The sequence below is a fragment of the Pagrus pagrus genome (assembly GCF_965226575.1).
Source record: "Pagrus pagrus genome assembly, chromosome: 5".
NCBI lineage: Eukaryota > Metazoa > Chordata > Actinopteri > Spariformes > Sparidae > Pagrus > Pagrus pagrus.
Genome location: NC_140189.1, coordinates 15,014,856 through 15,041,509, shown reverse-complemented (window position 1 = coordinate 15,041,509; position 26,654 = coordinate 15,014,856). Strand labels below are relative to the sequence as shown.

At 41.9% G+C, this 26,654-nt stretch overlaps 1 protein-coding gene across 1 annotated transcript; it reads right to left on the bottom strand.

The window, feature by feature from the left end:
• Positions 1–1,046: 1,046 nt before the first annotated feature.
• On the bottom strand, positions 1,047–25,896 carry gabra4 (gamma-aminobutyric acid type A receptor subunit alpha4). Its single transcript, XM_084353562.1, has 9 exons — positions 25,508–25,896; positions 25,252–25,370; positions 23,441–23,508; positions 21,500–21,720; positions 20,480–20,562; positions 17,472–17,615; positions 16,742–16,894; positions 10,983–11,239; positions 1,047–8,357 (listed from the first exon to the last, which is right to left on the bottom strand). Exons 1-9 carry the CDS (start codon positions 25,594–25,596, stop codon positions 7,824–7,826), a joined length of 1,668 nt encoding a protein of 555 aa, XP_084209688.1. The 5' UTR covers positions 25,597–25,896; the 3' UTR covers positions 1,047–7,823.
• Between the last annotated feature and the right edge of the window lie 758 nt (positions 25,897–26,654).

Genomic DNA, 26,654 nt, shown 5'->3' with positions numbered 1-26,654 from the left:
ATTAACATTACCACTTGTCAAGAGAAAGATATTAAATAGAGTTCTCATTATGCAGTTTAGTCTGTGACGGCAGGATGCCAGCAGCACTCACCAGCCTCTCATGTGATGAGCTGTGACACAAAACTGGCGAGCTAACTTACCAGCTGTTGTTTTCTCTGGACTCAGGGAAGAGAAGGGGAAGGTTAGGCGTCCAGCTTTGTCTCCTCTACTGGTGTTGTTATCCACTTTTGAATTTTGTAGTAACATTTTAAACACTATTTTGAATTTTGTCATTTATCTTAACAACTTAATACCTTTATTTTGGGTGCCTGTTAGTATCAGGAGGCAATATACATATAAATTACAAGTGCCTTGTTACCTGTGTTCACATTAGGGTGCCATGTCTTTTGTTCAGGCTCAGATTCAGCGCCGCCTTTCACGTTGACGCTAACACCACCTGAAGCAGGCGGTCAGTTCCTAAAATGTATTTCCTGCTAATTCAGTAAACATCTGCACTTTTTCTTCCCTACGCACGCTTATCAGATTAGCCCTCTATCTAGCCTGCATGCTTTTAGCTAAATGCAGCAAGCAGCTTATCTGCCGCTTGTTCTTGGCCGGCAAATAGTTTAATGTAATCACTATATCATGACGCAGAGCTTCCAGCAGTCTCAGTAACATTGCTGGCATATTTACAGACAGCATGGCAGCAGGCTGGAGATTTATATGGCGGGGTATCAAGCCAATTAATCCTGGAGTTTTCCATGGTGATTTGATATGACACTATTGAACTAATCAATAGGCCTATATTTAAAGCAAACAATGTGTAAAATGACTATGTGTCATGTGAAAGATGCTGTTTGAAGTAATGAAACCACTCTGCAGTTTCCCTCTAATAGCCTGTATGGAGCATTTTAGCATCTTTCACTCACTGGTGATGAAGCATTTAGCTGTTTTAGTCTCTGAAAGCTCTGATAAACCAACAGAACGCTACTTTGATAATTAGCATAAATTCTTATTTTGTGCATTTGTTTGTAATGAAGTTAAACATGAAGCACGGATTTGTCTAACATGTTTTATTGTGTTTCTTCAAAACAGTGCATTGGATAAGGACTAATAAATGAAACATTAGTTCAAAAAAATATTTTTATCGGCATATCGACTGTAACACAAACAGTTCAAGTTGAAACAATGGACAGTTAGTGTACCATATTGTATCATTTCAGATAAAATCAACGTGGCATCAATACTAAGTACGCACTACACAACTCTCATTTTCACAAGTCCAGTTCATTCAGGAAACGTTGCAGAAAATCACCTGCAAACCAGTGCAGTCAAAGTTCTGCACTGTAGTTAAAATATTAGTACAAGTCGAGGGTCTGTTAGTGTTTGATTATGAGTCGAGTTAATTAAAGTGTTTACCTTAAATTCTTACATAATGGAAAAGCATTGTAATGAGTCCTTTGGTGCAGCTTTAGTTTATGTAAGGAAGCCAGTTAAGGTTGAGTACATACTGTATGTCGTGTTCTATGCTGTTGTTTACATTATTGCTGTCTTTGTGTGGCTTATCTAGTACTCTAAATATTGCTTTAATAAATTGGTGCTCCTACTATTGAGTATTATTACTGAGGGATTTTATCAAAATCATCTCTCAAGAAATCTTTGTTCCACATCGCCAGCAGAAAAGACTTTCAGGCTCTTCAGTTCATGTGTGTGAATGTTATGTGACACAACAAACGGTGGGACTCGTGGCATCCTTCTTTACCGGGAAGATCAGTAACCACTTGTGCTAGAAAGTATAATAGAAATTAAAATGTATGATCCTATTAACTACCAAGGGACTACATGTTAATTATCTTGGCCTATGGCACTCCAAAACTGGGTTAAGTGAAACTGTTCAGATACACAAGCTGCGTGAAAATAACGTCTTAAAAAGATTGTGGTGAATTGAAAAAATCCTTCAAAATATTTTTCGGACGTGATAAACAAAAATGTGAAATCAAAATATCCTGCACATGTCTTAAAGCTGGAATGGAGACACACCTGAAAGGTTATATGACGATGAGAGTTCAATATCTTCTAGCTCTTCCAAAACACATGAATGCAGTATACATGAAGATATGACCACATTTTGGATTAAAGCTGAGGCTCAGTTTGTCAGGAAACTCCAGATACTTGCATCCCTAAATCAGTAACCCCCCCTTTACCAGCTAGATTTAGCCTGAGGGATCCTCATGTATGAAGACAGATGAGTGATGATGATAATAATAATAGTATGGAGGGGAAACCTACATTATTAGTGTGCTAATCTCTTGAGAGTGGCTCATGAAATGAAACTATTCCTCATTTCCACGAGACCCTGAACCCCCCACTTTTTAACACAATGCATCCATCGATCCTTCGCTTTAAAAGCAATGAAATCAGACACTAAAACAGGTGCCAACACGTATGCCTGTTGGAGCTTGTTGTAATGATTCTGATCATGTGAAGTCACGGCATGTTGCTCCCTCTAGTGGTTCATCTCCCTTCAAGAGGTTGGAAATGAAATGCTCTCGGTACAGTATGATGCCATGAACGGGTTATAAGAACCAACATACACTGACATGTCTGTTCTGTAATCATTCGTCACAAAGCAAGACCAGGCATAATCCTTGTGTTTAAGAACAATAATATGATCTCCTCACTGTGTACAACTAAACTAAATTATTTAGACCAGGGCCGCTCAAAGTGTGGCCCGCAGGACAAAGGTGGTCCGCCATATGGCTTCATTTAGCCTGCCAGATGTTTCCAGCACAAAAGAAAATTACAATGTGAATCGATGTTTATGCTTTTCTTTTTTTCTTTTTTTTTTCATAATCTGAGCCTGGCTGGCAGAGTAACGATTTGTGCATGAAGGCGGTCAGTTAAGGGAACTTGGGACCCTCGTACTACGTAAGCCCTGAGAGGCAAGTGGGGGAAAAAAATCATGACTTCGAAAGATTATCCTGACAAAACCTTTCTGTCACCTGTTCTTAAAGGTGCTATTTGTAAGAAAAGTTGATGTTTGAGTCTCACTCCCAACACGTCATAAACTTTGGGATGGCAGCCGACACGTCCATCACAGACAGTCGGTTTTTGACAAGTTGGGAATGAGACTCTAAATCAAGTTTTCTTACAAATGGCACCTTTAAGTCATAAACACAGGAGAGAAAACGAATTGGGTCGGACTGGGAAAATGGATCGCCAGAATTCCTTTTTTTCACTTGTCCCTCTGGGTTTCTTTATTTCTGTACCATTTCTTAACAATACAACACAATAGGTGCCTGTTTTTAGCCTGTGGTCTGTCATTAGGTTTACGTCCTGGCCCTCCAAGAGAAAAAGTCTGGGCACCCCTGACTCAAACAAGAATTTGACTCTGTGTAGAAAATGTCTCGCTTTTGCCACTGAGTGTGTGAACTCAATGACCGTCCTTAGCCTGAGTGACCTAAATACTTAAATTAACTGAATTTCTCTGCATAATATTTCAGGCTGACACATTCTTCTGTGGTCATTCTCAACTGAGATGAAGATTAAAAAAGGATAAACTTCAGTCCAAAAACACTGTAAATGCTGCACATGATGTCTTTGCACTTTTGCACTTTTTCTGGCATTATTCAAATAGTACTCATTGACTGGAGAAGACCATGTATAGCCTTTTAGGCATGTATTATATCACTGTATTACAGTGCTTGGTTTCAGGGTATTTAAAATGCTCCCTTGCCACTGTTATAAATATACACAGCTTTTAAAGTCACTGTTATGAGGAAGTGTATGTTTCCTTAAAGCAAGGAGAGTCAGATCACCCTTCGTCCAGCACATTCAGTGTCCCTTGGTAATAACATAATGGAGGCTTTGCTTTGTCAGCAGGAAATTTGAAGTTAAACAAGCCTTTAAACCTCCGGTAAAACATATTTTAATAACACATTTTGAACACAATTTTGTCAGCGTGATTATTTAGTTCATATGAAGTTAAAGGGGTCAGTGGTTAATGACAGTGGGACGCCTCCCGTTCTCTGCTTCATTTTTTGTTTCAGTGTTATAATCCGTCGGCTTTTCAGTCGACTCGATCATGTGCAATGCTACGCAAAATGGAAAAAGGAGTCTCTTTAAAAAAACAACACTTTTGGTAGGCTGTCAGTCATACAAGAAAAGCAGCTGCTGAATTACTGAATAGCAACAATCAGGATAACTTCCTGTGCTGTGACATCCTGCCTGTTCAGAACAAACAGAGGAGCAGGTCCTCGAATAGAAATGTGTTCAAAATAAAAAGGGGTCAGTTGAGCCACTAGAGGGAGCGTTACGCCATGATTTACTTCACAAAGTGCTCCAAAAAAAACACAATGAATGCCCCATTTTACCAGCTTCTAGCTGTTGAAAAAAAGCTATGCTGATGCTGTTGGACTATTTAAACAGCTGAACAGACAATGATTAATTGGTCTCAGGGTGTTGTTGAACTTTCCACAAACCTGCACCGTGTCAGCTTTCAAAATGGCAGAGCGACCATGCGGAGCATCCTTAACTGTCTGTCTGTCATCTACGACAGCATGTTTTTTTTTTTTTGTTTTTTTTTAAAAAGCAACAGTAAACCCACAACCTGGTGTTGGCAGCTCCATCCATCATGCACACATTTAGAGCACCACCTAAACAGTGAGCATCAATCTGCTGTTGACAGGCTCCTCATTAGCACACACATGTTCTGTGTTTTCATGATGAGATATCTTTCGTACACTGTTGTGAGAGACGGAGGGAGAGAGCGAGGGAGAGTGAGGCCAATAGGGAGGCAATAACGGCAAAATCAATTTCACACATGGCTGCGTTTAGGAGGGGTGAGTGGCGTCGGGCATCTTGATCTGTCCATCAGGCCGCCTGTTTCTCGCCGATGTGGCAGCATCATAACTCCTGTTAGACTAACCGATCGACGAGGGCCAACAACCATGGCTACATGGATGATATGGTTATTAGAGCAAGAAACTAGGCACCCCCTACATCATGAATCCCCTCACACACCGTATCCTTATGACATCTCTGTCTGCAGAGGTGAACGCTGGAACTGCGCTCATCCAGTGACTGTTTAGGAAATTTAGGCCATGAGGAATCAATTCATCAAGGGTGATATTTGTGATTCCTTCGTCAAAATAAATGACCTAGTCAACGCACTACAGAAGCTTTATATGTCAAATAATCTGCTGAGGTGCCACAAGTTTACCCAAACTGTCATTTTGTGGTGCTTTCTATAGCCAGAAGTCTGCTTTGCACTTATACAAAGCAAGTGATGACCGAAAATGTCACTGTGTCCGGAGAAAGGACTCAATGACAATAAACCCCCCACTTCACCTCCGCCAGCCAGTGACAGAGCAGAACAGTAACAAGAGACCATTGAGAGGACAAAGCGTCTGACGTCATGTTGTGTGATATTTAGGTAATGACGTCCTTCACACATTCAAAGGTTCAGTTATCAGCAGTATCTTTCATTACCTCTGAGGGTCACCAGACTGCAAACATGCTCAAGGACCTGATCACACAGGAGGTGACTGTTAATATGGTCAAAGGTTTCTGGGCTGTTTAAACGTTTCTAGGAGGAAAGTACTGGATGAATTGATTGCAGAAAAGTTTGACTAACCCTTTTGTGTCCACGGAGATCAAAGTTCGACATGTTTACTTGAAGCTTATTCGCTTTCTTGTTGAGAGTTAGATTAGAAGATCGATACCCGCTTCATGTCTGTGCTAAATATGAAGCTACAGCTAGTTAGCTAGCTTAGCTTAGCATAAAGACTGGTAACAGGGGCAATCGGCTAGCCTGCTAGCTGAATTCCTGGAGTCTTATTAGTGAAGTTAAAGGCACAGTTCCCCCCGAATCAAAAATACACATTTCTACCTGTAGTGCTATTTTTTCATCTAGATCAGGGCTGGCCAGAGTGGAGCCCGGGGGCCTAATTTTGCCCACCATAAGGTTCAATTTGACCCGCCAGATATTTCTATTGCTATAGTTTATAAGTATTGGCTGAGCTGTAACGCTAGCTAGCCTCTCCAGCTGGCTCCATTATACCCAAAAGATGGCAGACATCTTTACAGCTGATATCTCCAAAACTCTGCAACTCACTAGATGGACGAACATCAAGACAGGTTGGATTAAAAATCTATATTTCAGATTTTGGAGTGAACCGCCTCTTTAATTAGTGAGATTCAAAGGTGCTGGTCAGTGGATTGTGTTACCTTTAAACAAGAGCCAGGTTGTTTCTATTCTTTAACCAAGCAAGTACTGACCGTAGCGTTATATCTAGTGTGCAGACGTGAGAACTCTCAAGAAGAATGCAAAAAACACATATTCCCCAGAATGCTGAGCTTTTTCTTAAACGCCATCTAAACAGAAAGAGCGGCGCAGCACTGTGTCTGTGCTGCAGACGCTTATTAGGAATTTTGAGTGCGGCTGGAGTAAATCCCATTACCCTAACTCTAGCTGGCACAATTAACAGCGGCTCAATGAGAGACTGACAGCTGCACTTCAGCTAACTCTGGAGCGGCCTGAAAATAAAAGTCTGTGGGCTGGTCTCGTTTTAACAAACAGGCACGCTTTCCTTTGTTCAGCCTTTAAAACTTGTCAACAACGCTGCTCACAAGAATTCATCCACTGAACGCATGAGGAACCGGATTTAAATTCTGGTTGAACATGAAATACATGTAATGCAGTGAAATAATGGAATATGTTAGACACAATTTAAAGAGGTGTGTGATGGCACCCGAGTCTTTCCCCTGGAGCAGTCGCTGAACAGTCACATTCCTTTATTGTACACGCCAAAATGTCTCTAAACAAACAGCCAACTCAATGTTTTATTGCTGCAGTCATCTACGGACGAATGGCTTTACTCTCTCTTCCCTCCATTCTGTATTTTAATCACTTGCACAATCTTTGTCTACTATTTGGCAACCCATTATGGCAGGAAAGAAGCTTAAATCCTACTGTTACATGAATTAATAACTTGTCTTTTACTTCTCTCTGCCCGACTGATCCCCAAATTTCATCTTCAGTATTTCCAGATTAGTTAATCCATCTTGTATAAAAAAAAAAGATGCTCTGCAAGTTGGAACTGCACAAGAGAGGATTTCAGGGCTGATCATTTCCCGGCCAAAGCTCCACTCAGCACGACTTTAATTCAGACACAAACCTATCTATTTCATTTTAGATGACCATTATTTAGCCAGTGTTCAGTCCCTGTAAACCACGACCAGAGTCCCTTTGTCCTCTCAAATCATTTAAGTTTACGTCATCTGGCCTGCTGGCACCAAAGCAACCAAGTCCTATTATTCAAACTGAAGTACACGGCAATCATTAAATATAAATCCATTTATCCTAATAAATTTATATATTTACAGAACATCGGTGCAGTTCGTTTTTCAGGACACAGGCCCAAACATCTTGCCAGGTGCAGGGTACAAAAATAGGAAAATGAAAAAATCCCATGCCTTGACAGCAGGCCAAACGGGATCATGAGGCAGTTGAAGCCAGTGAAGACCATTACAGTCCGACGTAGCACGATACAAAGACGACAGCAGCCTAGTCCAGTGTGCAGGTGTTCTTTCTTCTGCCGAGTCAGATATTTCTAATTTGGTTGATTTGTTCCCATGCTTGCTGTTCGAGGACCTTAGGAAGAAAAAAATAAATGGATTCTGAGTGTGTTCTCCAGGATGTGGAAGTGCTTGGCGAGCACTTTTTGTTTATCTGTCTGGCAAGAAAAATAGTTTCCTCTCACTGTTTGCAAACTCCCATAATCCTTGTTTGCTTCCCATCTGTTAAAAGAAATGAGTCTTCACTCTTGTTGCCAGAGCAAAGTCTAACCACCTTTAGCCACCACCGTGTCCTTTGATAAGTAAACCACCCAGTAGACCATATTAAAAGCCCCGAAGGACACTGGGAACAGGATCCGTGCATACTTGTCAATTTTGCTGGTTCCACCCATGCCAGCAGTGGTGGGCTGAGAGCACGGCGTCTGCTTTAGCTCCAGTTTGTTCCCCATCATCTGGATGCGCTCCAGCTTGGGCCCCAGCAGCTGCTGCAGAGACGGGGAGCTGGCGTTCTGCTTGCACGGCGTCCCGGCCATCACGTCTGGTGTGGAAGCTGCAGCCTGAGGTGTACTCTTCACCAGCTGGGCAGAGGAAGAGGCCACGCTGAGCAGGCTCTCAGATTTGGGGCTGGAGCGGGAGAGGGTGGAGGAGCTGCCGTTGACTCCGCTGGCTAAAGCTCGCAGCGGTCTCGCTCTGCCCACTCCTGAAATGTTGGTGGTGGACTGGGCTCTCTGGTGACTGCTGGCCTCATGGTGGGAAATGTAATTCATCCGCTTCCTCAGGTTACCATTGGTGTCAGGATTCTGTTGAGGAAGAGAAGGATTTTTCTTAAAAACACTTAAAAACACACTCTGACCGATAGAGCGGCCAGCCAGTATTGACAGCAATAAGACTGCCTTGTGTAATTAAGAAAATAAGAAATTGAAACTAAACATTGATGACCCAATCAGCAGCAATTACAAGTAAGAGTGTAAGTGTCCCATCATGTTCTGGATGGGGTTTTTAAGAGGCTTTTAAAATTGTTGAAATAAGAAAATAAATAAATAAAATACCTGCCCAAAATATTTAACAAACTCATTAAATCCAGATAAATACACTTGTCTACTAAGTGATAATATTATACATATCAAGCTTAAGTTCTGCACTGAGTGAGTCTTAAAATAAGCAAAGCCGTTTTGTTTAATATGGATCCACATGTGAGAGAAAACAACTTGAGGATTTGGTTCACATCCCTCCTGTCTGCTTCACGTTTGAAGGGGTTTGCAGGCAAGGTAAAACTCTGTTGCTTCTTCCTTCCTGAGAATCGGGCCAGGCAACATAAACCTGTCATATTGATCTGATTACAGTCCCCCTGACACAGATGGCCTTCATCTGGAAGCAGACGATAGAGTGTGTGCAATACAGATGTCACTTACCAAGGATTTCACTCATTTCACACAAGCTTAAGACAGAAAGTAGGTAGCACTTCATCGGGGCGGTAATGCAGTGTAGCGTCAAAGGAGCTTATCCTTTGAGAGTTGATGTTTTCAAGCAGGGAGAGAGTGATGCTCGTACTAAGGCATTTGCAGGAATAATCCACCCCCCCACCCCTGAAAATGAAAGGATCCAGTGTTATTGTGTCCGATGTGCAGCAGAGGAAGTGTGCGCGTGGACGGTGGGTTTTTTTTTTTTTTGCTTTTCATCCTGGAAGAGGTAAAAGGTTCAGGAGCTGGAACTCAACACACCGTGACCTTGTTGCCAAGCCCTGTGGCAGCGCCAGCAGGACCTGCTCTCGAGGAAAAGAGTATTCATTTTTTCCTCCAGTTGCCAGAGCCTTTCTGAAACCTATACAGATGTACCCGGGCTGCGTTGCCGTGGCAACCTACTAATCCACTGAAGTGCCGTTGTCACTATACTGCATTCAGGCATGATTACGCCACACTGGGATTTGGACTGGAGGGGGCAACTTAAAGTAGTTAGTGTGAAACTGACAAATGCATTGCTGTGTTGTGTCAGCCTCAATGATAAGTTAACAGTAGACTGATACATTTAACGTTATCTCTTCAGAGGAACATAAAGTCGAAGAAATGAGAGCCTCTCCCTTCTTTCCACAGCCCTCCCATCTGAAAATCAGCGTTTACACAGCACCGTAGATTCATCGCTACAGTTACATGAACCGTGATTTGTAACACATTCATCATATCTGACAAAGAGCTCTAAAATAGCTTCATGGCATATTCATGAACTCTGATCCGATCCATACGTCAGCTGCCATGGTGTCAATGTAATTTGTTTCAAGTTGTGACAGGAATAGGAGATTATGTCGATGGATTCATGCAAACGGCATCATTGAGAAACACCTAGTACTTTCATGTAACGTGTTATGAAGCTGTTTTTAGATCTTCCTGCTTTCACATTTTTTTCCCTGTTTTCTCTAAACCAGATTCAACAAATTAGCAGCTAAATTTATAAGCGAAAGCTAAATTTGTCCAGGATGATCTGGTAGTGAGTAATTTTATTGTCCACACTTAACAAGCAATTGTTTTCAACATGTCAAGCGGTGATAGAGTAATTATCTGCATAATCAGGTGAAAGAAACAGGCAGAATTCATTATCCACCTTTTTCAGGAACATTGACAGTCCTAGAGAAATTGTTTCCCACATATTTAACTAGAATGCCACTGAGCGGAGCACACACCTCCAGCAAGGTCCAACAGTCCCAATTAATTAAATCAAGCTAAATTCAATATCAAATATGGTATATTTGAATCCACAAGATCTGGAGTTTTATTTGGATCTACATCAAATCTATCTGGTACAGGTCTGTTCAGGGACGAGACCCATCCTTCATCCAAGTTTTATGGAAATTCGTTCAGTAATTTTTGTGAAATCCTGCTCACAAACCAACCAACCAACCAAAAAACAACAACCTACTAACCAACGGACACAGGCAAAAACATGACCTCCTTGGCTGAGGTAAAAATCACTCGTGGGTGTAATGTGAAACAAATGTTTCTTTGTTTGTTTGTTTGTTTTGTTTTGTTTTTTGTGGAACCACATGAGCTACATTTGAAGTTATATAACATGAGATTGTAGTGTAGTATTTCCATATTTGTGGTTCTGAGCATTAAAATTTTTTTTCATAATCCTTCCTTTCAATTTAAAAGTCAGATACAAGCAGGCTCTGGTGGTACATACTGTAGAAGCCTAAACTCACATCCTTGGATCAGATTTCTGCTGTTTTCTCTACATTTTCAGACCCTCCCAGTTCTCATGAGCAGGGGCACAGCTGACGATCCTCAGGCAGGCCCACTCCTGGCCATTCAGAAGTCTAGGCTAAAGGCCAGATACAGTAAGCACATAATAAGGGACATGCTGTGTAAGTGCTCCTTCAAGTTAAGTGCTATCAGACTATTTGCCACGGCCACTTTGAGGGAAACAAAAATCACCTGCAGCACTTCCTCCGTGTCCTTGACCTTGACAGGCGTGGTCTGGGGAACCGGGGGACATTTGGCCGGCTTCTTTTTGGCCCGCTCGATCTGTGCGTTGGTGAAGTAGTTTACGGCTGCAAACTCAATGAGGGCAGAGAAGACGAAGGCGAAGCAGACAGCGATGAACCAGTCCATTGCAGTGGCGTATGAGACCTTGGGGAGGGAGTGGCGAGCGCTGATGCTGAGTGTCGTCATGGTCAGGACAGTGGTGATGCCTTCAATGGGATCCAAACAGAACAATATCAAATATGAGAATCTTCAAATCTGTGTATAATATATTTAATTTGTAATAAAAACTATTTGCAATTAAGACTAGTTCCCCACAGATCAGCATGTCAGAATTAGATTAAAACACCCTGTGAGAGATTTCCTTCATGCCACTGCCAAATTAATGGTGATGAAGATCATTTGCACAGTGTTCAATAACCCATGTACATTTTGTTGCTCCTCATCAGCATATTTCATTAACTGAAAGCAGGGGGGATAATGACGCAAATACACTTTGCTCTCGGACATGGAAGACATGTACAAAAAGAACCACACTGTTTACACCTGGAGTCATTGATTTTTTTTTGGTCTTGTCAGGGCAGCATACATAGTGAAGACCACAACAGAGCTAAAACAGGAGTCAATAAAGGGCTCAAAGTGAGGGAAATATCAGGCTCTTCAGCTGCTAAATGCTCCACTATGTTCACCAGCTAGTCACTAACTTATTCCTTCCTATTGTTTGGCGTTGGGCAGGTAGTGTACGATAGTTTATCAGACATTTTTCTGCTGAAAACAACTGCCTGCTCAGCACCAAAGACCTGCGACAGACAAAGCTAACAACTAGATGTAGAAGAAAGTGGATGTTCAGCAGCTAAACAGCCAGATATTTGTCTCAGGAGTTAGTGAAGACCACAGAGCTAACAGAATTAAATGTGAAAGATTGGTGGGCTGAAAAAGGCTCACTTTTAGCTGAAAGTAAGGTTGATGGGAGGGGTAAAGGTGAAGCAAAACAGTCACATTTTATCCACTTCTATTTCATTAACTTTGTTCTCCGTGACTTTAATAAAAAGCTCCCCCATATAACACTTGGATGGTCAGCTACGGCTAACTAGGTTCGCTAGTTAACCTGTAGACATTATGGCAGGATATGTTCCTTTTGCCTTTTTCACTGAGATTCAGTCAAATGCACTTAATGGAGAAAAAACAGCTCCCCCACCAATTAAGCTTTATCTAAACCAATAGGATTATCTCAGCGTGTAGATAAGCTCTACCTCCTAATAATGTTTGTACAGCTACAAGTCTGATGTGTATCAAAACATATTATGCCACCAAGAGCTTACAGCTGTCTAAAGGTATATCTCCTACTCAACAGCAGCAACTTCAGACTCTCCAACTGGGCAAACATGCAGTAGGTAAAGGAGGTTTACACAACACGGCTAAAGGAAACACCGAACTGACTCCTCACTGTATTAAGACGGATATCATAAAAATCAAATAAGTCACCAATCTGGCCAGCACGCAAGGTCACATGTGGCCCCTACAGTAACAGAAGGTTACAGTATAAGCCTGTAGCTCATCACTCGTCCTTGGTATTATTAACCAATAGCAATAATGTGATTTGGAGAAAATCCCCTTTACGTCGGAGACCTGGAACAATCTGTGCTGCAGAGTCCTTGCCCAACATAAATTCATCCCCTGCGCCCGGACGTGACCGCCATTTAATTACCTGTCAATCAAAAGCAGCTGGGTGACATTGATAGGTGAACTGCGGCTTGAGGGCACAGACGGAGGATATTAACCTCTAATATGAAGCTGTTCTCAACGTAAGCTAAAACTGAGATGGTTGATAGACGAACGATTTGACATTTGACTTTTCTCTTGTTTCCAACTATTCAAATGAAAGCATTAGCTGAAAAATCCCACTTACTGTGGAGCTTATGGTGTTTAGTGTATATATGTGCACTGTATATGATCTGAGTATTTGTTTTGTATAATTTTTTCATAGTCAATAAATTTCACTTTTGATTGAGTGCTACAGCTGAGTTACCCTTCACTCAAGGGTTGCCAGGAGCTAAACTGGGCAAGAAAACCACCTTGGTGCTGTATTCCCTGTTGTCAAATTTGCAGCCAACAGGCTCGGATGCTACATTACTGTAGGCTCTGGCCGTGTTTGGCAAGACCTCTGAACACTTTATCGGTTGTGTTCACTGGGAGCTCCCAGTCAGACAGACTTGGTTACGTTGACATGTAGCTGCATGGCGGGGGGCGTAATTCACATTCTGCGTTAATGCTATTGGCTACTACAAAGCTTTAAACGGAGACAGTGAGAAATAAAATCCTGGATCCATCCCTTCATCCGGATCCAAACCAAAAGTTAATGGGCTCTATTTTGGGCCAGGACAAACATTGTTGTGATCAACACAGTCATGTTTCATATCAGAGTCATAGACACCAATCTTTTTGTGCTTTTCCCTCCAACCCCTCTATCTAAAGCCAAGAAGCTGTAACTCTAATCCTCCCTACACTCCTGTTTGTTCTCCTGACAAACTGCCTCTTTGACACTCTTAGCGGGACACTGTGGTTGAGTCACTGAAGCAGGAAGTCAAAACAGAGCGTGGCTGCAGGGAGTAAGAGGAGAAATCCAAACACAATCCACCCTCCTCTCTTCCCAACACAGCCACACACTCACATTCACACACAGCGGATAACGGCAGAAATCCGCTGCCTCAGAAGCTCGACTGATACAACAATAGTTGTGCTGCTGTGACGCCTCTGTCATCCTGGACAGTTTGGGGCGGGGAGGCGGGGGCCGAGCAGCTGGACTGTCAGATACATTGGTCACTGCAGGAGAGCAGCATTGATCCCCCAGTGCTGTATTACACTGGAGACATTTCAACTGAGGGGAAAACAGTGTTTCTCTGCTCAGACAAAACTCAAAACACAAACTGAACAGCCGACAGGAGAAACACACACTGTGTCAGATGCACGCTGAATGAATACAGGTGACGCGGCTGCTGCTGTGTGTGTCACCATGAGGGAGGTTGGTTGTTTGGTCACCATCAGTGATACAATGTGCTGTCACAGTTTGACTGAATGCTGCTGCCTGTCAACAACAGGCTTAGGGTGCACCACTCTTACACCATATTTTATGATATTATATGATACTCACAGTCCGCCGGCAGAACACTTTCATTCTGTAACTCCACAAACTTCTGGCATCATGAACAGTCGACATGTCACGTAGCTGGCTCAAGAATCATTAATCACCACTGACACTCACGTTATTTCCTCTCGCTCTCGTTAGTCATGGAGAGAAGTTCAAATTACCTCTTGAAACTGACGCTTCAAAACATAATCTATCAGAACTACGTACAAAATGGAGGACAAGTGTCAGTGCTATTATCACTGAATGACTTTCCATCAACATAAGTGGAGGAGCGTGTCTGAGAAGGTACCAGACTGAAACGTCTCTTAATAATAAAACAACAACACCTTGCAACAGTAGTCTAGTTTTAGCACTTCTGTCTGTTGTCCTGCTTCTGTCGACACACACGAATCAGTCTATTCTGGGACAGGGACCCAAACCTCGTACCAGGGGACTGAGGGAGAGCGCAACTGGGTCAGAGGCCAAAAACTGACAGCAACTGATAACGGAAATATGATGAATAACGCAACAGCCTTTAAAAATGTGAGAAAATACCTCATAATTTAATAACAACACTCTTCATAAGAAATATGATGGTTGTATCTAGATTTTAACTCTCAAAGTGGTGTAGAATGACACTCCAACAGCTACGAGGCTAACTAAAGTAAATTACTATGATATCATCATAGAAACTGGGAATCGCTGGTTTGAACCAAAACCTTCACAAAGAAAAGTCATTTCAGTGGGGCGAGATGAGGGAAGATGACTGTAATTAAGTCATACTTTTATGAGTATTTTTTCATGTCTGTACTTTTACTCAATTTTAATTGAGCACTGAGTAACATTTGAATGAATATCCAAACCTTTCATCTGCACAGGCCAATGAAAACCCTGACACACAGACAAAAAACCACAAAACTCTGCAGCGGGCGCAGGTTTGGAGAGGTGACCGTGACCGCTCAGCAGAACAGAGCAGGAGTTGGGAGTAAGTAAGACTGAAGATTAGGAGAAACAGAAACCCCTTTGATTGAACGCCTGCTGTTGATAATGCATTAAACACAAACATTTAAAGAGTAACTAATACTCTGAGCAGCGTCGGAGAAGAATACCTTGTACTTTAACTTAAGTTTAATATTAATACCAGTAGTTTTACTTGTAATTGAGTAATATTTCTCTCATGTAACTGTACTTGTACTTGAGTACAGATTTTCAGTACTCTTTCCACATTACTAGCCTTTGTTTTAAAAGAACTTTTTAATATGTTTTTTTTTTTTTTTGACAAAGGTATCCAAAAGCCTTTTGATGATATAATGGCTATTTTTTTTTTAAAAATCCAAAAATCCAACTTCTTTATATCTAAAGAAAAGAAGACATGATACTGTATATCATGTTTCTGTGAAAGCAAAACTCAATAGTCTGATAATGCTGCTAACCTGTTTGCTTAAAACAAAACCCAGCTGTTGATCAGTGTTTTGTTCAACTTGAGAAATATCAATTGGCAAAAGTAATCAGATTAATTTATTATTCGTTCCTCATCAAAAGAAATGCATTATGTTAGCTGTTACTTTACTTTTGTCACTCAGCACAGCTCTGTCAAAGGTGCCTTTAAGTAACCCCAAATCCTCCACACAAGAACATTTTGCAGTTTAACAAGCAGACAACCTCATAATTTAGATGGATTTATTGACCATCAGCAGCTCACTTAGCCAGTAACTGCACAGAAGTCCTGAGCTAAGCTGCACAGCTCACTCTCTGTCCAGCTCTTCATAAAGCTAGCTGTGAGCCTCCTTAATGGCTAACCTGAGCAAGCCAGCTAAGAAGTCAATTTGATAAAGACAACTTTCAAATTGCAGAGAGCTGAATTTCTCTTTGGCAGAGGGGAGTTTTCTCCACCTGCCTCAAGATCCGGAGCCAAGCCAACACGCCGGTCTTCTCAATGAACAAACAGAGAGCAAGCTGAACCAACCATCCACCCTCCATCAAACTCCACACGTGCAGCGAACAAATCCAACCTCAGATGTCAACGTAACAGGACATTACTGTGATTTGTCACTGTAATACAATACTGAATTACACCTTACACCACTCCTTAATGAAAACTACTTACTACTGTTATATTTTTAGGGTAAATTTAAATTTATGGTAGTTATGTTTAGTGTTATTTTTCATTGTGTAGACAAGACATAACATGTAAAACTACTTTTAATTCTCTTGCAGGGCGTCTTTCCCGGTGAAGATTTTATTACAGTTTCAACCCATTTAGAGAGTTATTTATCTGGAGAAGACTCTGTATCATCCGCTATCTGATGAGCCAAAACAATTTTTATAGCTCCAAATTTCTGGTCTTTGCTTCAGGCATCTTTGCTTAGAAGATGCATCAAAATGTTTTCTTCCTAATGCTGTCGGCTGTTCATTCTTGTATTTCAAACCAGTTTAAACTAATAGCAGCGGATTCACATTTCATCAGCTTGTTGTGCAGACACACTCCAGCTCTGATTGCTCTGTTGGGCGTGCAGGCATCAAACAAATAAACAGAGAGAGCAGAAACGCTGTGCAGGATGAGGGATGTGCGAGGTCTACGTACCGAAGACTGTGCGTGCCGGGACTGATTCTTTATTTATCCAGAAGGACACTTGGGAGAGGATTACTGTCATTATGCAGGGGATATACGTCTGAATCATGAAGTAGCCCATTTTACGTTTCAAGTGGAAGTAGACCGTCATCACCACATATTCACCTGGAGGATCAACAGACATGAATTAGTTTGATGAACAAAGAGTTTAAAGTTGCGGCCTGACAGATTTCAGTTAATGCAGCTTTAGACAGACGTCACGTTTGATTCTATTTGATCATCTTTTCGCACTCTTCTATATTTTAGTAACCCCATCCATTCTCACCCAAATGGACACATGCCACCTGTTGCACCTTCCTGCTGCTAAAATCTTCTGCTTCAGTATTTATGTGAACCCAACGGCCCTCTGAAACGCCTCAACTCATCATGTTTCAAGAAGCAGGAGTCAAAGCTCCAAATCCTTCTGATATCTGCCAGCTGTGCTGCATTTGTACAGTGTTTGTCCTGTCATTCATGTGGAAAACACACCGTAGAGGTGGTAAATCTACCAGCTTTGACGTAGCACAATACACCGAACAGCTGAACACGTTTCTCTCAATAAAAGAGAGCAGATTTCACACTCTTTTGTAAAAATAAGAAAAAAGAAGCCAAGTCTAGCACATCAGCCATCACCCTGCATCCAGTTTTCTTGGAAGCATTCAGCAAAATAGTTCAAAATGGTGAAAGGACGAGTTAGTCTCACCTGTGATGGATTTAATCGTTTCACTGGAGACCGTCTGGCCGATGAGATCATACTGAACAAGGCTGGAGGACTCAGGAGGGACCTCCACTGAATGCTGGGGCCCTTTGGTCCAAGTATAGATCATCTCTGTTTTTGGATAGGCATCTGTGGGCAGAGAAAGCCACCTCGATGTGAATCACTTACAGCAAGTTGTGAATGGCACAGCAGGAAAAATAAGACGTGCTGTGTAGGAAAAAAATCTGTGTATGTATGCAATATGTTTGTATGGGGTGTTGTATACTGTAAACTGTCTTTGTCCATACACATACATGAACACAGTGCATTGTTATGATTAGATGTGTAGCTTCATGTGTCATTAACTCAAGTTATGTTTTTAAATGCAGGCACGGTGACATTTAATATAATTAAATTGGATGGTTTTAAAGTCAAAAATGACATTTGTTTTTTCTCTGAGAATTGATTTACCCTACCAGCCCTGAGGGGCAGTGTTACCCCCTCACTTCTGTTCAAACACAGGAAAACCTCAGAGACACTATTCACTATTTTGCAAGACAATAAAGAGGAACTTTTATTATACAGTATGTATTTGAAGTGGCACTGACTGACTTATTACTGATATTTGCTCATAGAAATACACAACAACATCCAATCCACTCTTTCAGATCCACTGAAACCAGCGCAATGTGGCCGGATTCAAAGTTCAGAGAGGTCCCATCTGTCATCTTCCACTCACCAATGTATCATGCTGACATCAGGTCTCCTACAAAAGTTCAAATAAAATCTCCATTTTGTCTGATTTAGGGATACTTTAAACCATAAGAGCTTTTTTCTTTTCCTAGTATTGCTTCCTCTGAGTGTTTTTGCTGTACGTATCCCGGTGAGGTTGGCCAGTACGTGGACGCACAACAAAATGCCAGTTGTCTCTGCCTGCCACTCCCTATGGGACTCCACATCGGCAGGATACCAACTGTGCTGCCAAAATGAAATGACTCTGGTGTGTCATGGAGTGGAACGCAATGCCTGTGCGCACAAGTCCAGATGGAGAAGCAGAAAAAGAGAGTGAGAGAGAAAGAGCGATGGAGGAAAAATGAAGACGGGGCAGACACGCACACACACACACACACACACACACACACACACACACACAGCATGCACACACACATAAAAGACCACACACACTAGCAATGGAAAATATCTGCATAGGTCTGTGCTATCCTGAGGCAGAGGAAGGGATTCTGACCTTTCCTTCGCTTCAGGCCACATCAGATCCATGGTTGCCTCCTCCTGACTGGAGGCTAGCAGCAGCAGCGCCGGATGGTGAAAGGAGGAGGACGAGGAGGGGTGGGGGGGGGGGGGGGGGGGCTAATGACAATAACTGAGAAATGTGAATTTGTCCTCTGCAATGTCACCACGCTGGGTAATTGACGGCGGATTGGGTGAGTGTAAAGGCAAACTCGTTGTCTTTCCCTTTCCTTTCTCTTGCAGATGTAATCTTCCGATTGCTGCTCCTCTCCGATAAGACGGAGCTGCTCTATATGAGAAACTCCTTTTTTCCAGATAAGTCATTTCTGCTGACCAGAAGGCCCAATATAAACACTGACGCTGAGCTAGGGTTTCATTGTTCACAACAAAGAATGAAATACGTCATTACTGAGTATTAGCATTCAGTCGCTTTGTGTGTCACAAAGTGCTCAGCTCCTCTGCACTGTTTTCAGCAAAGAATCCATTTCAGCGTGAAGCAGAGGGTAGTCACGTGATCGAGTTTTATTTTTTGCCTTTTTATAACTAAGCTATGGCAAATTTTTGAGTTGTGACAGACTTACCTTCCTAAACTCTCCAAAACCTTTATTTAAAAAGTGCTGCATGTTGTATTTGTAAATATAAAAAGCGTATGTAAAAGGTTTTTTAAATCATTCATGAAATCTGGTAACTAAAAACAAATGGGACCTTCACTGAGATGAACAGGAATCACCTTTAAAGGAATAGTTCGACATTTGTTTCTTCAGGGAATTAGTTGAGAAAATCGACACCACTCTCCGGTCTGTCTCTTAAAGGTGAAGCTACTGTCAGCAGCTGGTTAGCTTAGCACGAAACAGTGAGACATTTGTTGACAAGATCTAACATGTTAATTAATGAGTTTCAGAGATGGTGGTTTACCTTTAGACAGAGGCAGGTTAGGTTTCCCACCTGCTATGCTAAGTTAAGCTAACTGTCTACTGGCTGTAGCTTCATATTAACCATACAGACACGATAATGGTGTCAATCATCTCTGATAACTCTTGGCAAATACAGCAAATAAGTTGAATTATACCTTAAAGACTCTTTTATTTTGGTCTTTGCTACATTTCAGTGACGCATTCAGTAATAAGTGACATTCAGTTAAGCTAAAATAAAGTCAAAAGGTCTCTGCTGAAACTACCTGCTGTGTTAAGCTTGCAAATTGTGCTGCCTCCTGTTTAGTGATGCAAAGTAATCCAGTGGGTCTCTTGTGAAATGACAACAAGGGGCACAAAATGTAAAATACAGTGTGGAGGCCAGTGGAGGCTGCCAGTCTTTGCAGCAATGGGTTTATTTGTTTACAGCTGCTATAATAATGAGTCAGACACAAAGGGGGAAACCTGCAGTAATGATTCATTGATGAAAAAATCACATGAAGTACCAACACGATAAGCTATCATTTTGTACTGTGTAATTGGCATCTTTTGCATGTGTCCTCTTTAGCAATTAGTTGTGAGTACACAGCTGGTTTACATTGTCCTGTCAGAGCAAATCAGCCAACATCTGGATGTCTGTTACCTGCCTCACCTGCTGTGTAAAGAGCTAGTGTACAATCAAAGGAGACAGGCTTTATTTAGATTAACTTAGGTTGGATGTCACATTGTGTACTGACCATGTCTCTGTCCATCGCTGTGTCCACCTTTTTATCTACTCACTCACTCATGCAGACACACTCACACACACACACACACACACACACACACACACACACACACACACAGAAGACTTACAGCTTCCAAACTTGAGGGGGCACGCATGTCCATCCATGGGGAAGTCCACGAGCTTCATGGGACATTCAGCGCTAATAGTCAGTCTGTTGAAGTAAAGGACAGAGTGGCTCAAAAAAGGACCAAATAGACACACTCACACTCACACACACATCCTCCTATCATTACTTGTTGGGACATTACATAGACTGAGGAACCATCACCCATACACTAACGTTAACCCCAAGTCTTCACCCTAAAATTTTGGTCCCCACAAAGCTGTCAGACCCCAAACTGTGAGTGGGATTTATGGGACCCCACAAATATAGAAAAACAAGAACACACACATGCACAAACACAAGCATCAAGGATACGTGCAAGAATGACAGACGGAAACGCCAGTTATGGTAAATATTGTGAGTCAACATCATCTTAGCACTGCTTAGAAAGGAAAATTGGTTTCACGTCATACAATTTCTGATGGAGAAAAGCTAGCTTGTGGTATGTTAAATGTTAGCATGCACTGTTGTAAACCTGCAATGGAGAAGTTAAAAAAATTGGGCCCACAGTTGATTCTTCTGATATGAATACATGCCAGTGATGTGATAGAAGGTATACATTTACTTACATCAAACCCTGTGCACTGAAAAGGCAGAGGAGCAGCAATTTGACTGCTGTATTGAATTAAAGATTTAAAAGTTTGGCAGCCTCTGCACTGCCTCCGCACAGCTCTGCTCTGTTTACACTGTGAGCCACTGGGTTTGATTTCACAACAAATCTGCCTGATTGCTTTAAATCAAATAAAGTCTGTCTTCTCTCTTCTCCAAGTTTGTTTTTATTTAATTAGCACAAACATCAAAAATGTGAACACAATCATGTGAAGAGTCCACACCCGCTCACAAATGAGTAAATGTATGAAAAAAAAAACAGGAAATAGCCACATGAACAAATCCATTTAATCAAAGTTAGGTTTAAGTTTTGGCTTTGACTGTCATGTGTGTGATGTTAACAGATTGTCTATAGTGATGGAGTATACTACATTACCTCATGGTGTACAGAATGGTGCCATTCTTCATGATGCGGAAAAGCTTGTTGGGGGCCGTCATGTTGTGAGCGACCGACTTCTTGCCGTTTCTGAAGAAGGTGTCTGGTGTCCATACTTTGGTCACCATCAGGTTGTTCAGCCTCAAAATCTCAATCGGGCCCTCGTACATCAACCTCCGGTCCACCCACGTCTGTCGGAAGAACACGTCCATTGTGTACTCCTAAAACAGGGAAATCAACAGACAGAAAGAGGGGAAGAGAAACATATAAGGTTGCTCGGTTGGTAGGTGGGGTGATATTTACTTTTAATTATCAAGGGTTTGCATGAGTGGAACGTCTCCCTCTTGCTCGTTCCTTAGTTTCCGTAGGAAGTAAAGCCTCTTCTGTGCTTTTCTAACCAGGGTGGTGATGTGTGATGACCATGACAGGTTTTCAGTGATGGTAAATCCAAGGAACCTGAAACTGTTCACCTGCTCCACCTCAGCTCCACTGATGTAGACAGGGGTGCGTCTTTGCCCTTGGTTTTGCTGACGTTGAGCAGTAGATTGTTCTCTGTGCACCACTCTGCAAGATTGTTGATTTTCTCCTGATATGAACTCTAATTGTTGTTTGTATCCAGAGTTCAGAGTTGGGTTGGATGACTTTGAAATGTAGTCAGTTCCTGAATGCATATTACATGGCAATTATTGCAATTAACATAATCCATTTAATTACAAAAGTGTAACCAAATCTGATTACTTTTGGATTACTTCAGAATCAAACATTAAAAACAGTGGACGCAGCCACCAAAAGCTGAGATCCAAAAATATTCTCGTTTCTATTCAAACATCTCAAAACATTTCAATGCAAATGCAAAGATATTTAGCATATTTAGCATTTACATTTGGTCAATTCAAAAAACCTTTACAGAAATAATAACATGCCTTTCATGACTTAATAGAGTATTGGTTATCATTTAAATAATATTAAAACTGATACATTTTAAAGACATAAAGAAAATGTTATCACGTTATCAGTGATAATGTAACTATAATCTGTTTACAATTTGAGTTAATCTGTCTATGTCATCCAAATTACATGTAAACAGTTACCACCCAGCCCTGCCTGCGTCTCATCCGGAGCAAAGTTGTTTAAACTTAAGGTGCATGTAAATATTCACAGTATTAACACAACAACTGCATTAATGAACATATGCTTAAAGGAACAGTTCATCCAAAAATTAAAATTAAGTCATCATCTATTCACCCTCATGCTGATGGAAAGTTGTGAAGTTTTGTAGTACACACAACATTTCCGGAGCTTCACAGCAAAACAGCGTTTTACAAAACACAGTAAAAAAACGAACCCCGAGATCCCCTTTAAAGCCGAATTCTTTTCTCTTCTTATCTACAAAACTTTTGTCGCGGCCAAACTGTGTAATTACATCACAAGCTCGCACTGGGGCCCAAAAACACTTTTTCTCTGTGAGCTTACATTGGGAAAGACGCGTCTGTAAAATACATTTTTTTGAGTGTCACAACCATCACTAACTTTCACTATCAGAATTTGAGCCACAACATTTGGAAGCCGGGATATAAACCAGAAGGTCAGTTGAATCTCTAGTGCGTATGCTTTATTGGTCCCACAACGCGGAAGATCCGTGTATTTTTACACCCAGGAAGTCAAACTTTTTTGGCTTACACTGGGCGAGCAGTATGGTGGCCATTTTAAGGTTGGTTTGGGCTTTTTTGGTTGTTTTTATTTAATTTATTTATTTATGTTAGTTTTTTTTAATGTTTTTAAAAAAAGTCGCCATCTACTTCAGAAGCTCCAGACATTTGTAGTGGATATCAACACGTCAGCTGTTCCTCCATCAGCATGTAGATAATGAGTAGATAATCACTGATACGTCATTTTTATGTGAAATTATCCTTTAACTCCAGTTAAAGCGTGGGTACGTACCATTTCAACATCTGAGACTGGCCCAAAACTTGTCACATAAATGTCAGTCTTGACCTCAGTCACAGGACCTATTGAGTCAATGAAACAGACAACAAGTTCCCGTTTTAAATCCTTCCACGTCACAGTCCAGCCTCACAGAGACTCCAGTCTTATTCACACTTGTGTTTAAACAGTCTTTATGGGCCTACACCCATCAAACCCACAAGACATGCAATAGCTTATCTCCTCTAGAGCCTTTGCATAATGGAATTGAAAAAAAAAATAGCTTAAAAGATGTAAAAAAAAAACCATAATCCTGTTTTTTTTTCTCTTCTCAGTGAATGCATGTGGAGGCAGACTGTAAAGGCGCTGTTCATAAGTGCAGGGATAAGCAAAGCTACAGTGTGGCCGGCTATCAGCACATTTCTGTTGACAGGCTGCTGCTTCAAACCAATGAGATGTCTCCTTCGTGGTTTTCAGACAGGATGTACAGAAAAACCAAATCCGGACTTTTAGCACTTGAAACTGTGCATTTAGCATTTTGACCTGCAACATACACACCGTTATGTAACTATTGCTTTCGTTTAAACACGCCAGCTCAGACTGCACAGAGGCAGGCTTACAGGATAAAGTCTCAAACACCATGTCACATCGCATGTGATTTAAAAAAGCTCGACCATGAGGCAACACGTTCCATACAACACAGAGGTGGGGGTAAAGAAAACACATGACACTGCTGCTTTAATGTTGCCATCATGAGTTATGCACTACATCCATTGTGTTTCCTTAAAGGGGCACTACGTAGTTTTGGGAGAAGAAATTCAAACTCAGAATTTTAATATTTACAATATTATTGAGGAAATTATACACATTTTTTCCATATCTGAATAAACAAACTGCTCTCAGAGGAAAATAAGGTCAGAACACTGTTTGAAGCTAGAAATGTGGCAGGGTCCGCCACATATAAACAAAGTAAAACTGTATGAAATTGCTTTGTCCTTTAAGGTCAGTTTGTTTATTCAGTCATGAAAACAAAGAGAGTTTGTTTATTTTTGTTGTTTAGGAATACAAAAATCAGTCATTGACGATCTTTCTCTGCTGATTAAAATTTCTTACCCAAAACTACATAGTGCTCCTTTAAAGAAGCGTCCCTCCTCTGCTGCTTTTCCCTGAACTTCTTCCCCTTTTCCTCCTGTTAAAGGCTGTTTTTGAAGGTTTTTAGGCCCTAATGATTGTAAAGCCTTAAGAGGCACATGTTTTAACCTGAGGCAATACAATTAAACTGACTTGATTAAGACTTACAGGGTGTTTTCGGTGCTAATTAGTTTTACAGTCGTGTTTTTGCACCTTGTGGTGCTTATGGCATAACATGTAGCAAAACGAAGTTGTAGTTTCCATTTTTATCCTGACAGTTTGGAGTGTCTCAGAGGTGATGTATTATCACTATGGATAAAACTGACTTATCTGACGCTCAGCAGTTATTGCACTTTATGGTGTGTTTTAACTGCTTAAGGCATAAAAACTCAAATGAAAAGTGAAGTTCAATCTTTCCTTTTGTCATTAGGAGGATAGAGAGGTGATATATGATTACTATAGATCTCACTGACTTGACGTACACGGAATATTTGGTGCTTAATAGTGAGCGTACAGCTGCCTTAAGGTGCGTAATGGTGTGTTTTAACCTCCCATGGCACAAAAAAGTAAAATAAAAGATAAAGTTGCCTCCTTCCTCCTTCACTTCGAAGATGTCAAATATTTCACGCCTCTTATGTGGAGTTTTCATACAGAACATGGGCAATAGTGCGCAAAAATCGCATGTATTTCATACATACCCCCGAATCCAGGTCGCAGCCTGTTGTCATAGCCGTCCAGAAGTCGGTCTAAAATGCGCGTAAAATTCTCCGGATAGATCCTTTCATCCTTCTTTGTCTGTCCAGAGATTTTCTTTACACTAGAAAGAAAAAAAAGAATGATGATACCATAACTTCAGTGCCCCAAAAAAAGAAGAAGAGAGTTAAACCTCTGTTTGTTCTGAGGCGAGGAGCGGGAGGATTTCAGCACCACGGACAGAGACACTGTGGGACTCACCAAGTCGCCAAACAGCAAAAGTAGAAGAGGGTCCGAATAAAAGCGGGGCGCATCGCTGTCACCGTCTCCTTCTTCTTGGCAGAAACCATCTTTGCATGCCATACTTCAAGCCTCTTTACATGTCACCACGCCAGATGTCTGTGTCCCGGGGAGGAAAACGAGGAGGGAGACGCGGCGGCACAGAGGGCAGAGCGGCGCAGAGAGGGAGCAAGTTGAGCCTCTTCTTCTCTTCTCGTGCCCTCTCCGCCTGCTCCTGCAGTCTCTCCACACACGCGCACACACACATACACACACATGCGAGCGCACACCTTCACCCTCAGTCCCGGTCACCTCTCATCCAGATCCGAGTGGCTGCTGCTGCTGCTGGTGCTGCTGGTGGTGGTGGTGGAGCTGGCATCCAGAGAGAGAAACAATACTCTCTCTCTCTCTCTCTCTCTCTCTCTCTCTCTCTCTCTCCCTCTCTCTCTTCTCTTTCTGTCTCTCTTTCTCCTTCTCCCCTCTTGCGCACACGCCTGCTTTGGTCAGGACGCACACTAGACGTGCACTGCTTTGAAATGACTTCAACAGAGTCTCTGACTTCCCTCTCTGTCAAATCTCTCTCTCTCTCTGTCTCTCTCTCTGTCTCTCTCTCTCTCTCTGTCTCTCTCTGTCTCTGTGTGTGTGTGTGTGTGTGTGTGTGTGTGTGTGTGTGTGTGTGTGTGTGTGTGTGTGTGTAGGCCTGCTCCTGTCCTCAGCACCCATCTGAGCATTTGGTGTTTCCTGACAGGATGACCTCACCTATCACTCATAAGGCAGCGCTTTGCTTCATTCAACTTTTTGCGTTAGGGACCGTTTTTCCCTGCGTGCCCTTTGACCCCGGCGTCCGTCAGCGCACCCCGACAGCGTCAGACGCAGCCTTAGCCTACATGTTGAACTAGTTTCAGGAATGCATTGGTGAGCGGCTGTATTAGGATTCAAATGGGTCAGTCTTGTCGCAATACGCAATCACACACACACAGGCACACAGGTACTGTAGAGGAACTGGGACAAGCCACATGCTGCTTCACAGATTTCTCTGCACCTGGGACAAGCACAAGACCTTCACCGCGCGCGTGCGCGCGTGCGTGTGCGCGCGGCTCTGAAGGTGAAGTGCGGGTAAATCTCGCAG

Bases quoted from the DNA above. Each gene is read 5' to 3' on its own strand.
- gabra4 (XM_084353562.1), bottom strand. From the start codon at position 25,596: ATGGTTTCTGCCAAGAAGAAGGAGACGGTGACAGCGATGCGCCCCGCT. The intron at 21,721-23,440 runs GTACGTACCCAC...TCCCTGTTTTAG, and splicing joins CAGTCTCAGATGTTGAAATG to GAGTACACAATGGACGTGTT. The intron at 16,895-17,471 runs GTGAGACTAACT...TTGATCCTCCAG, and splicing joins AACGATTAAATCCATCACAG to GTGAATATGTGGTGATGACG.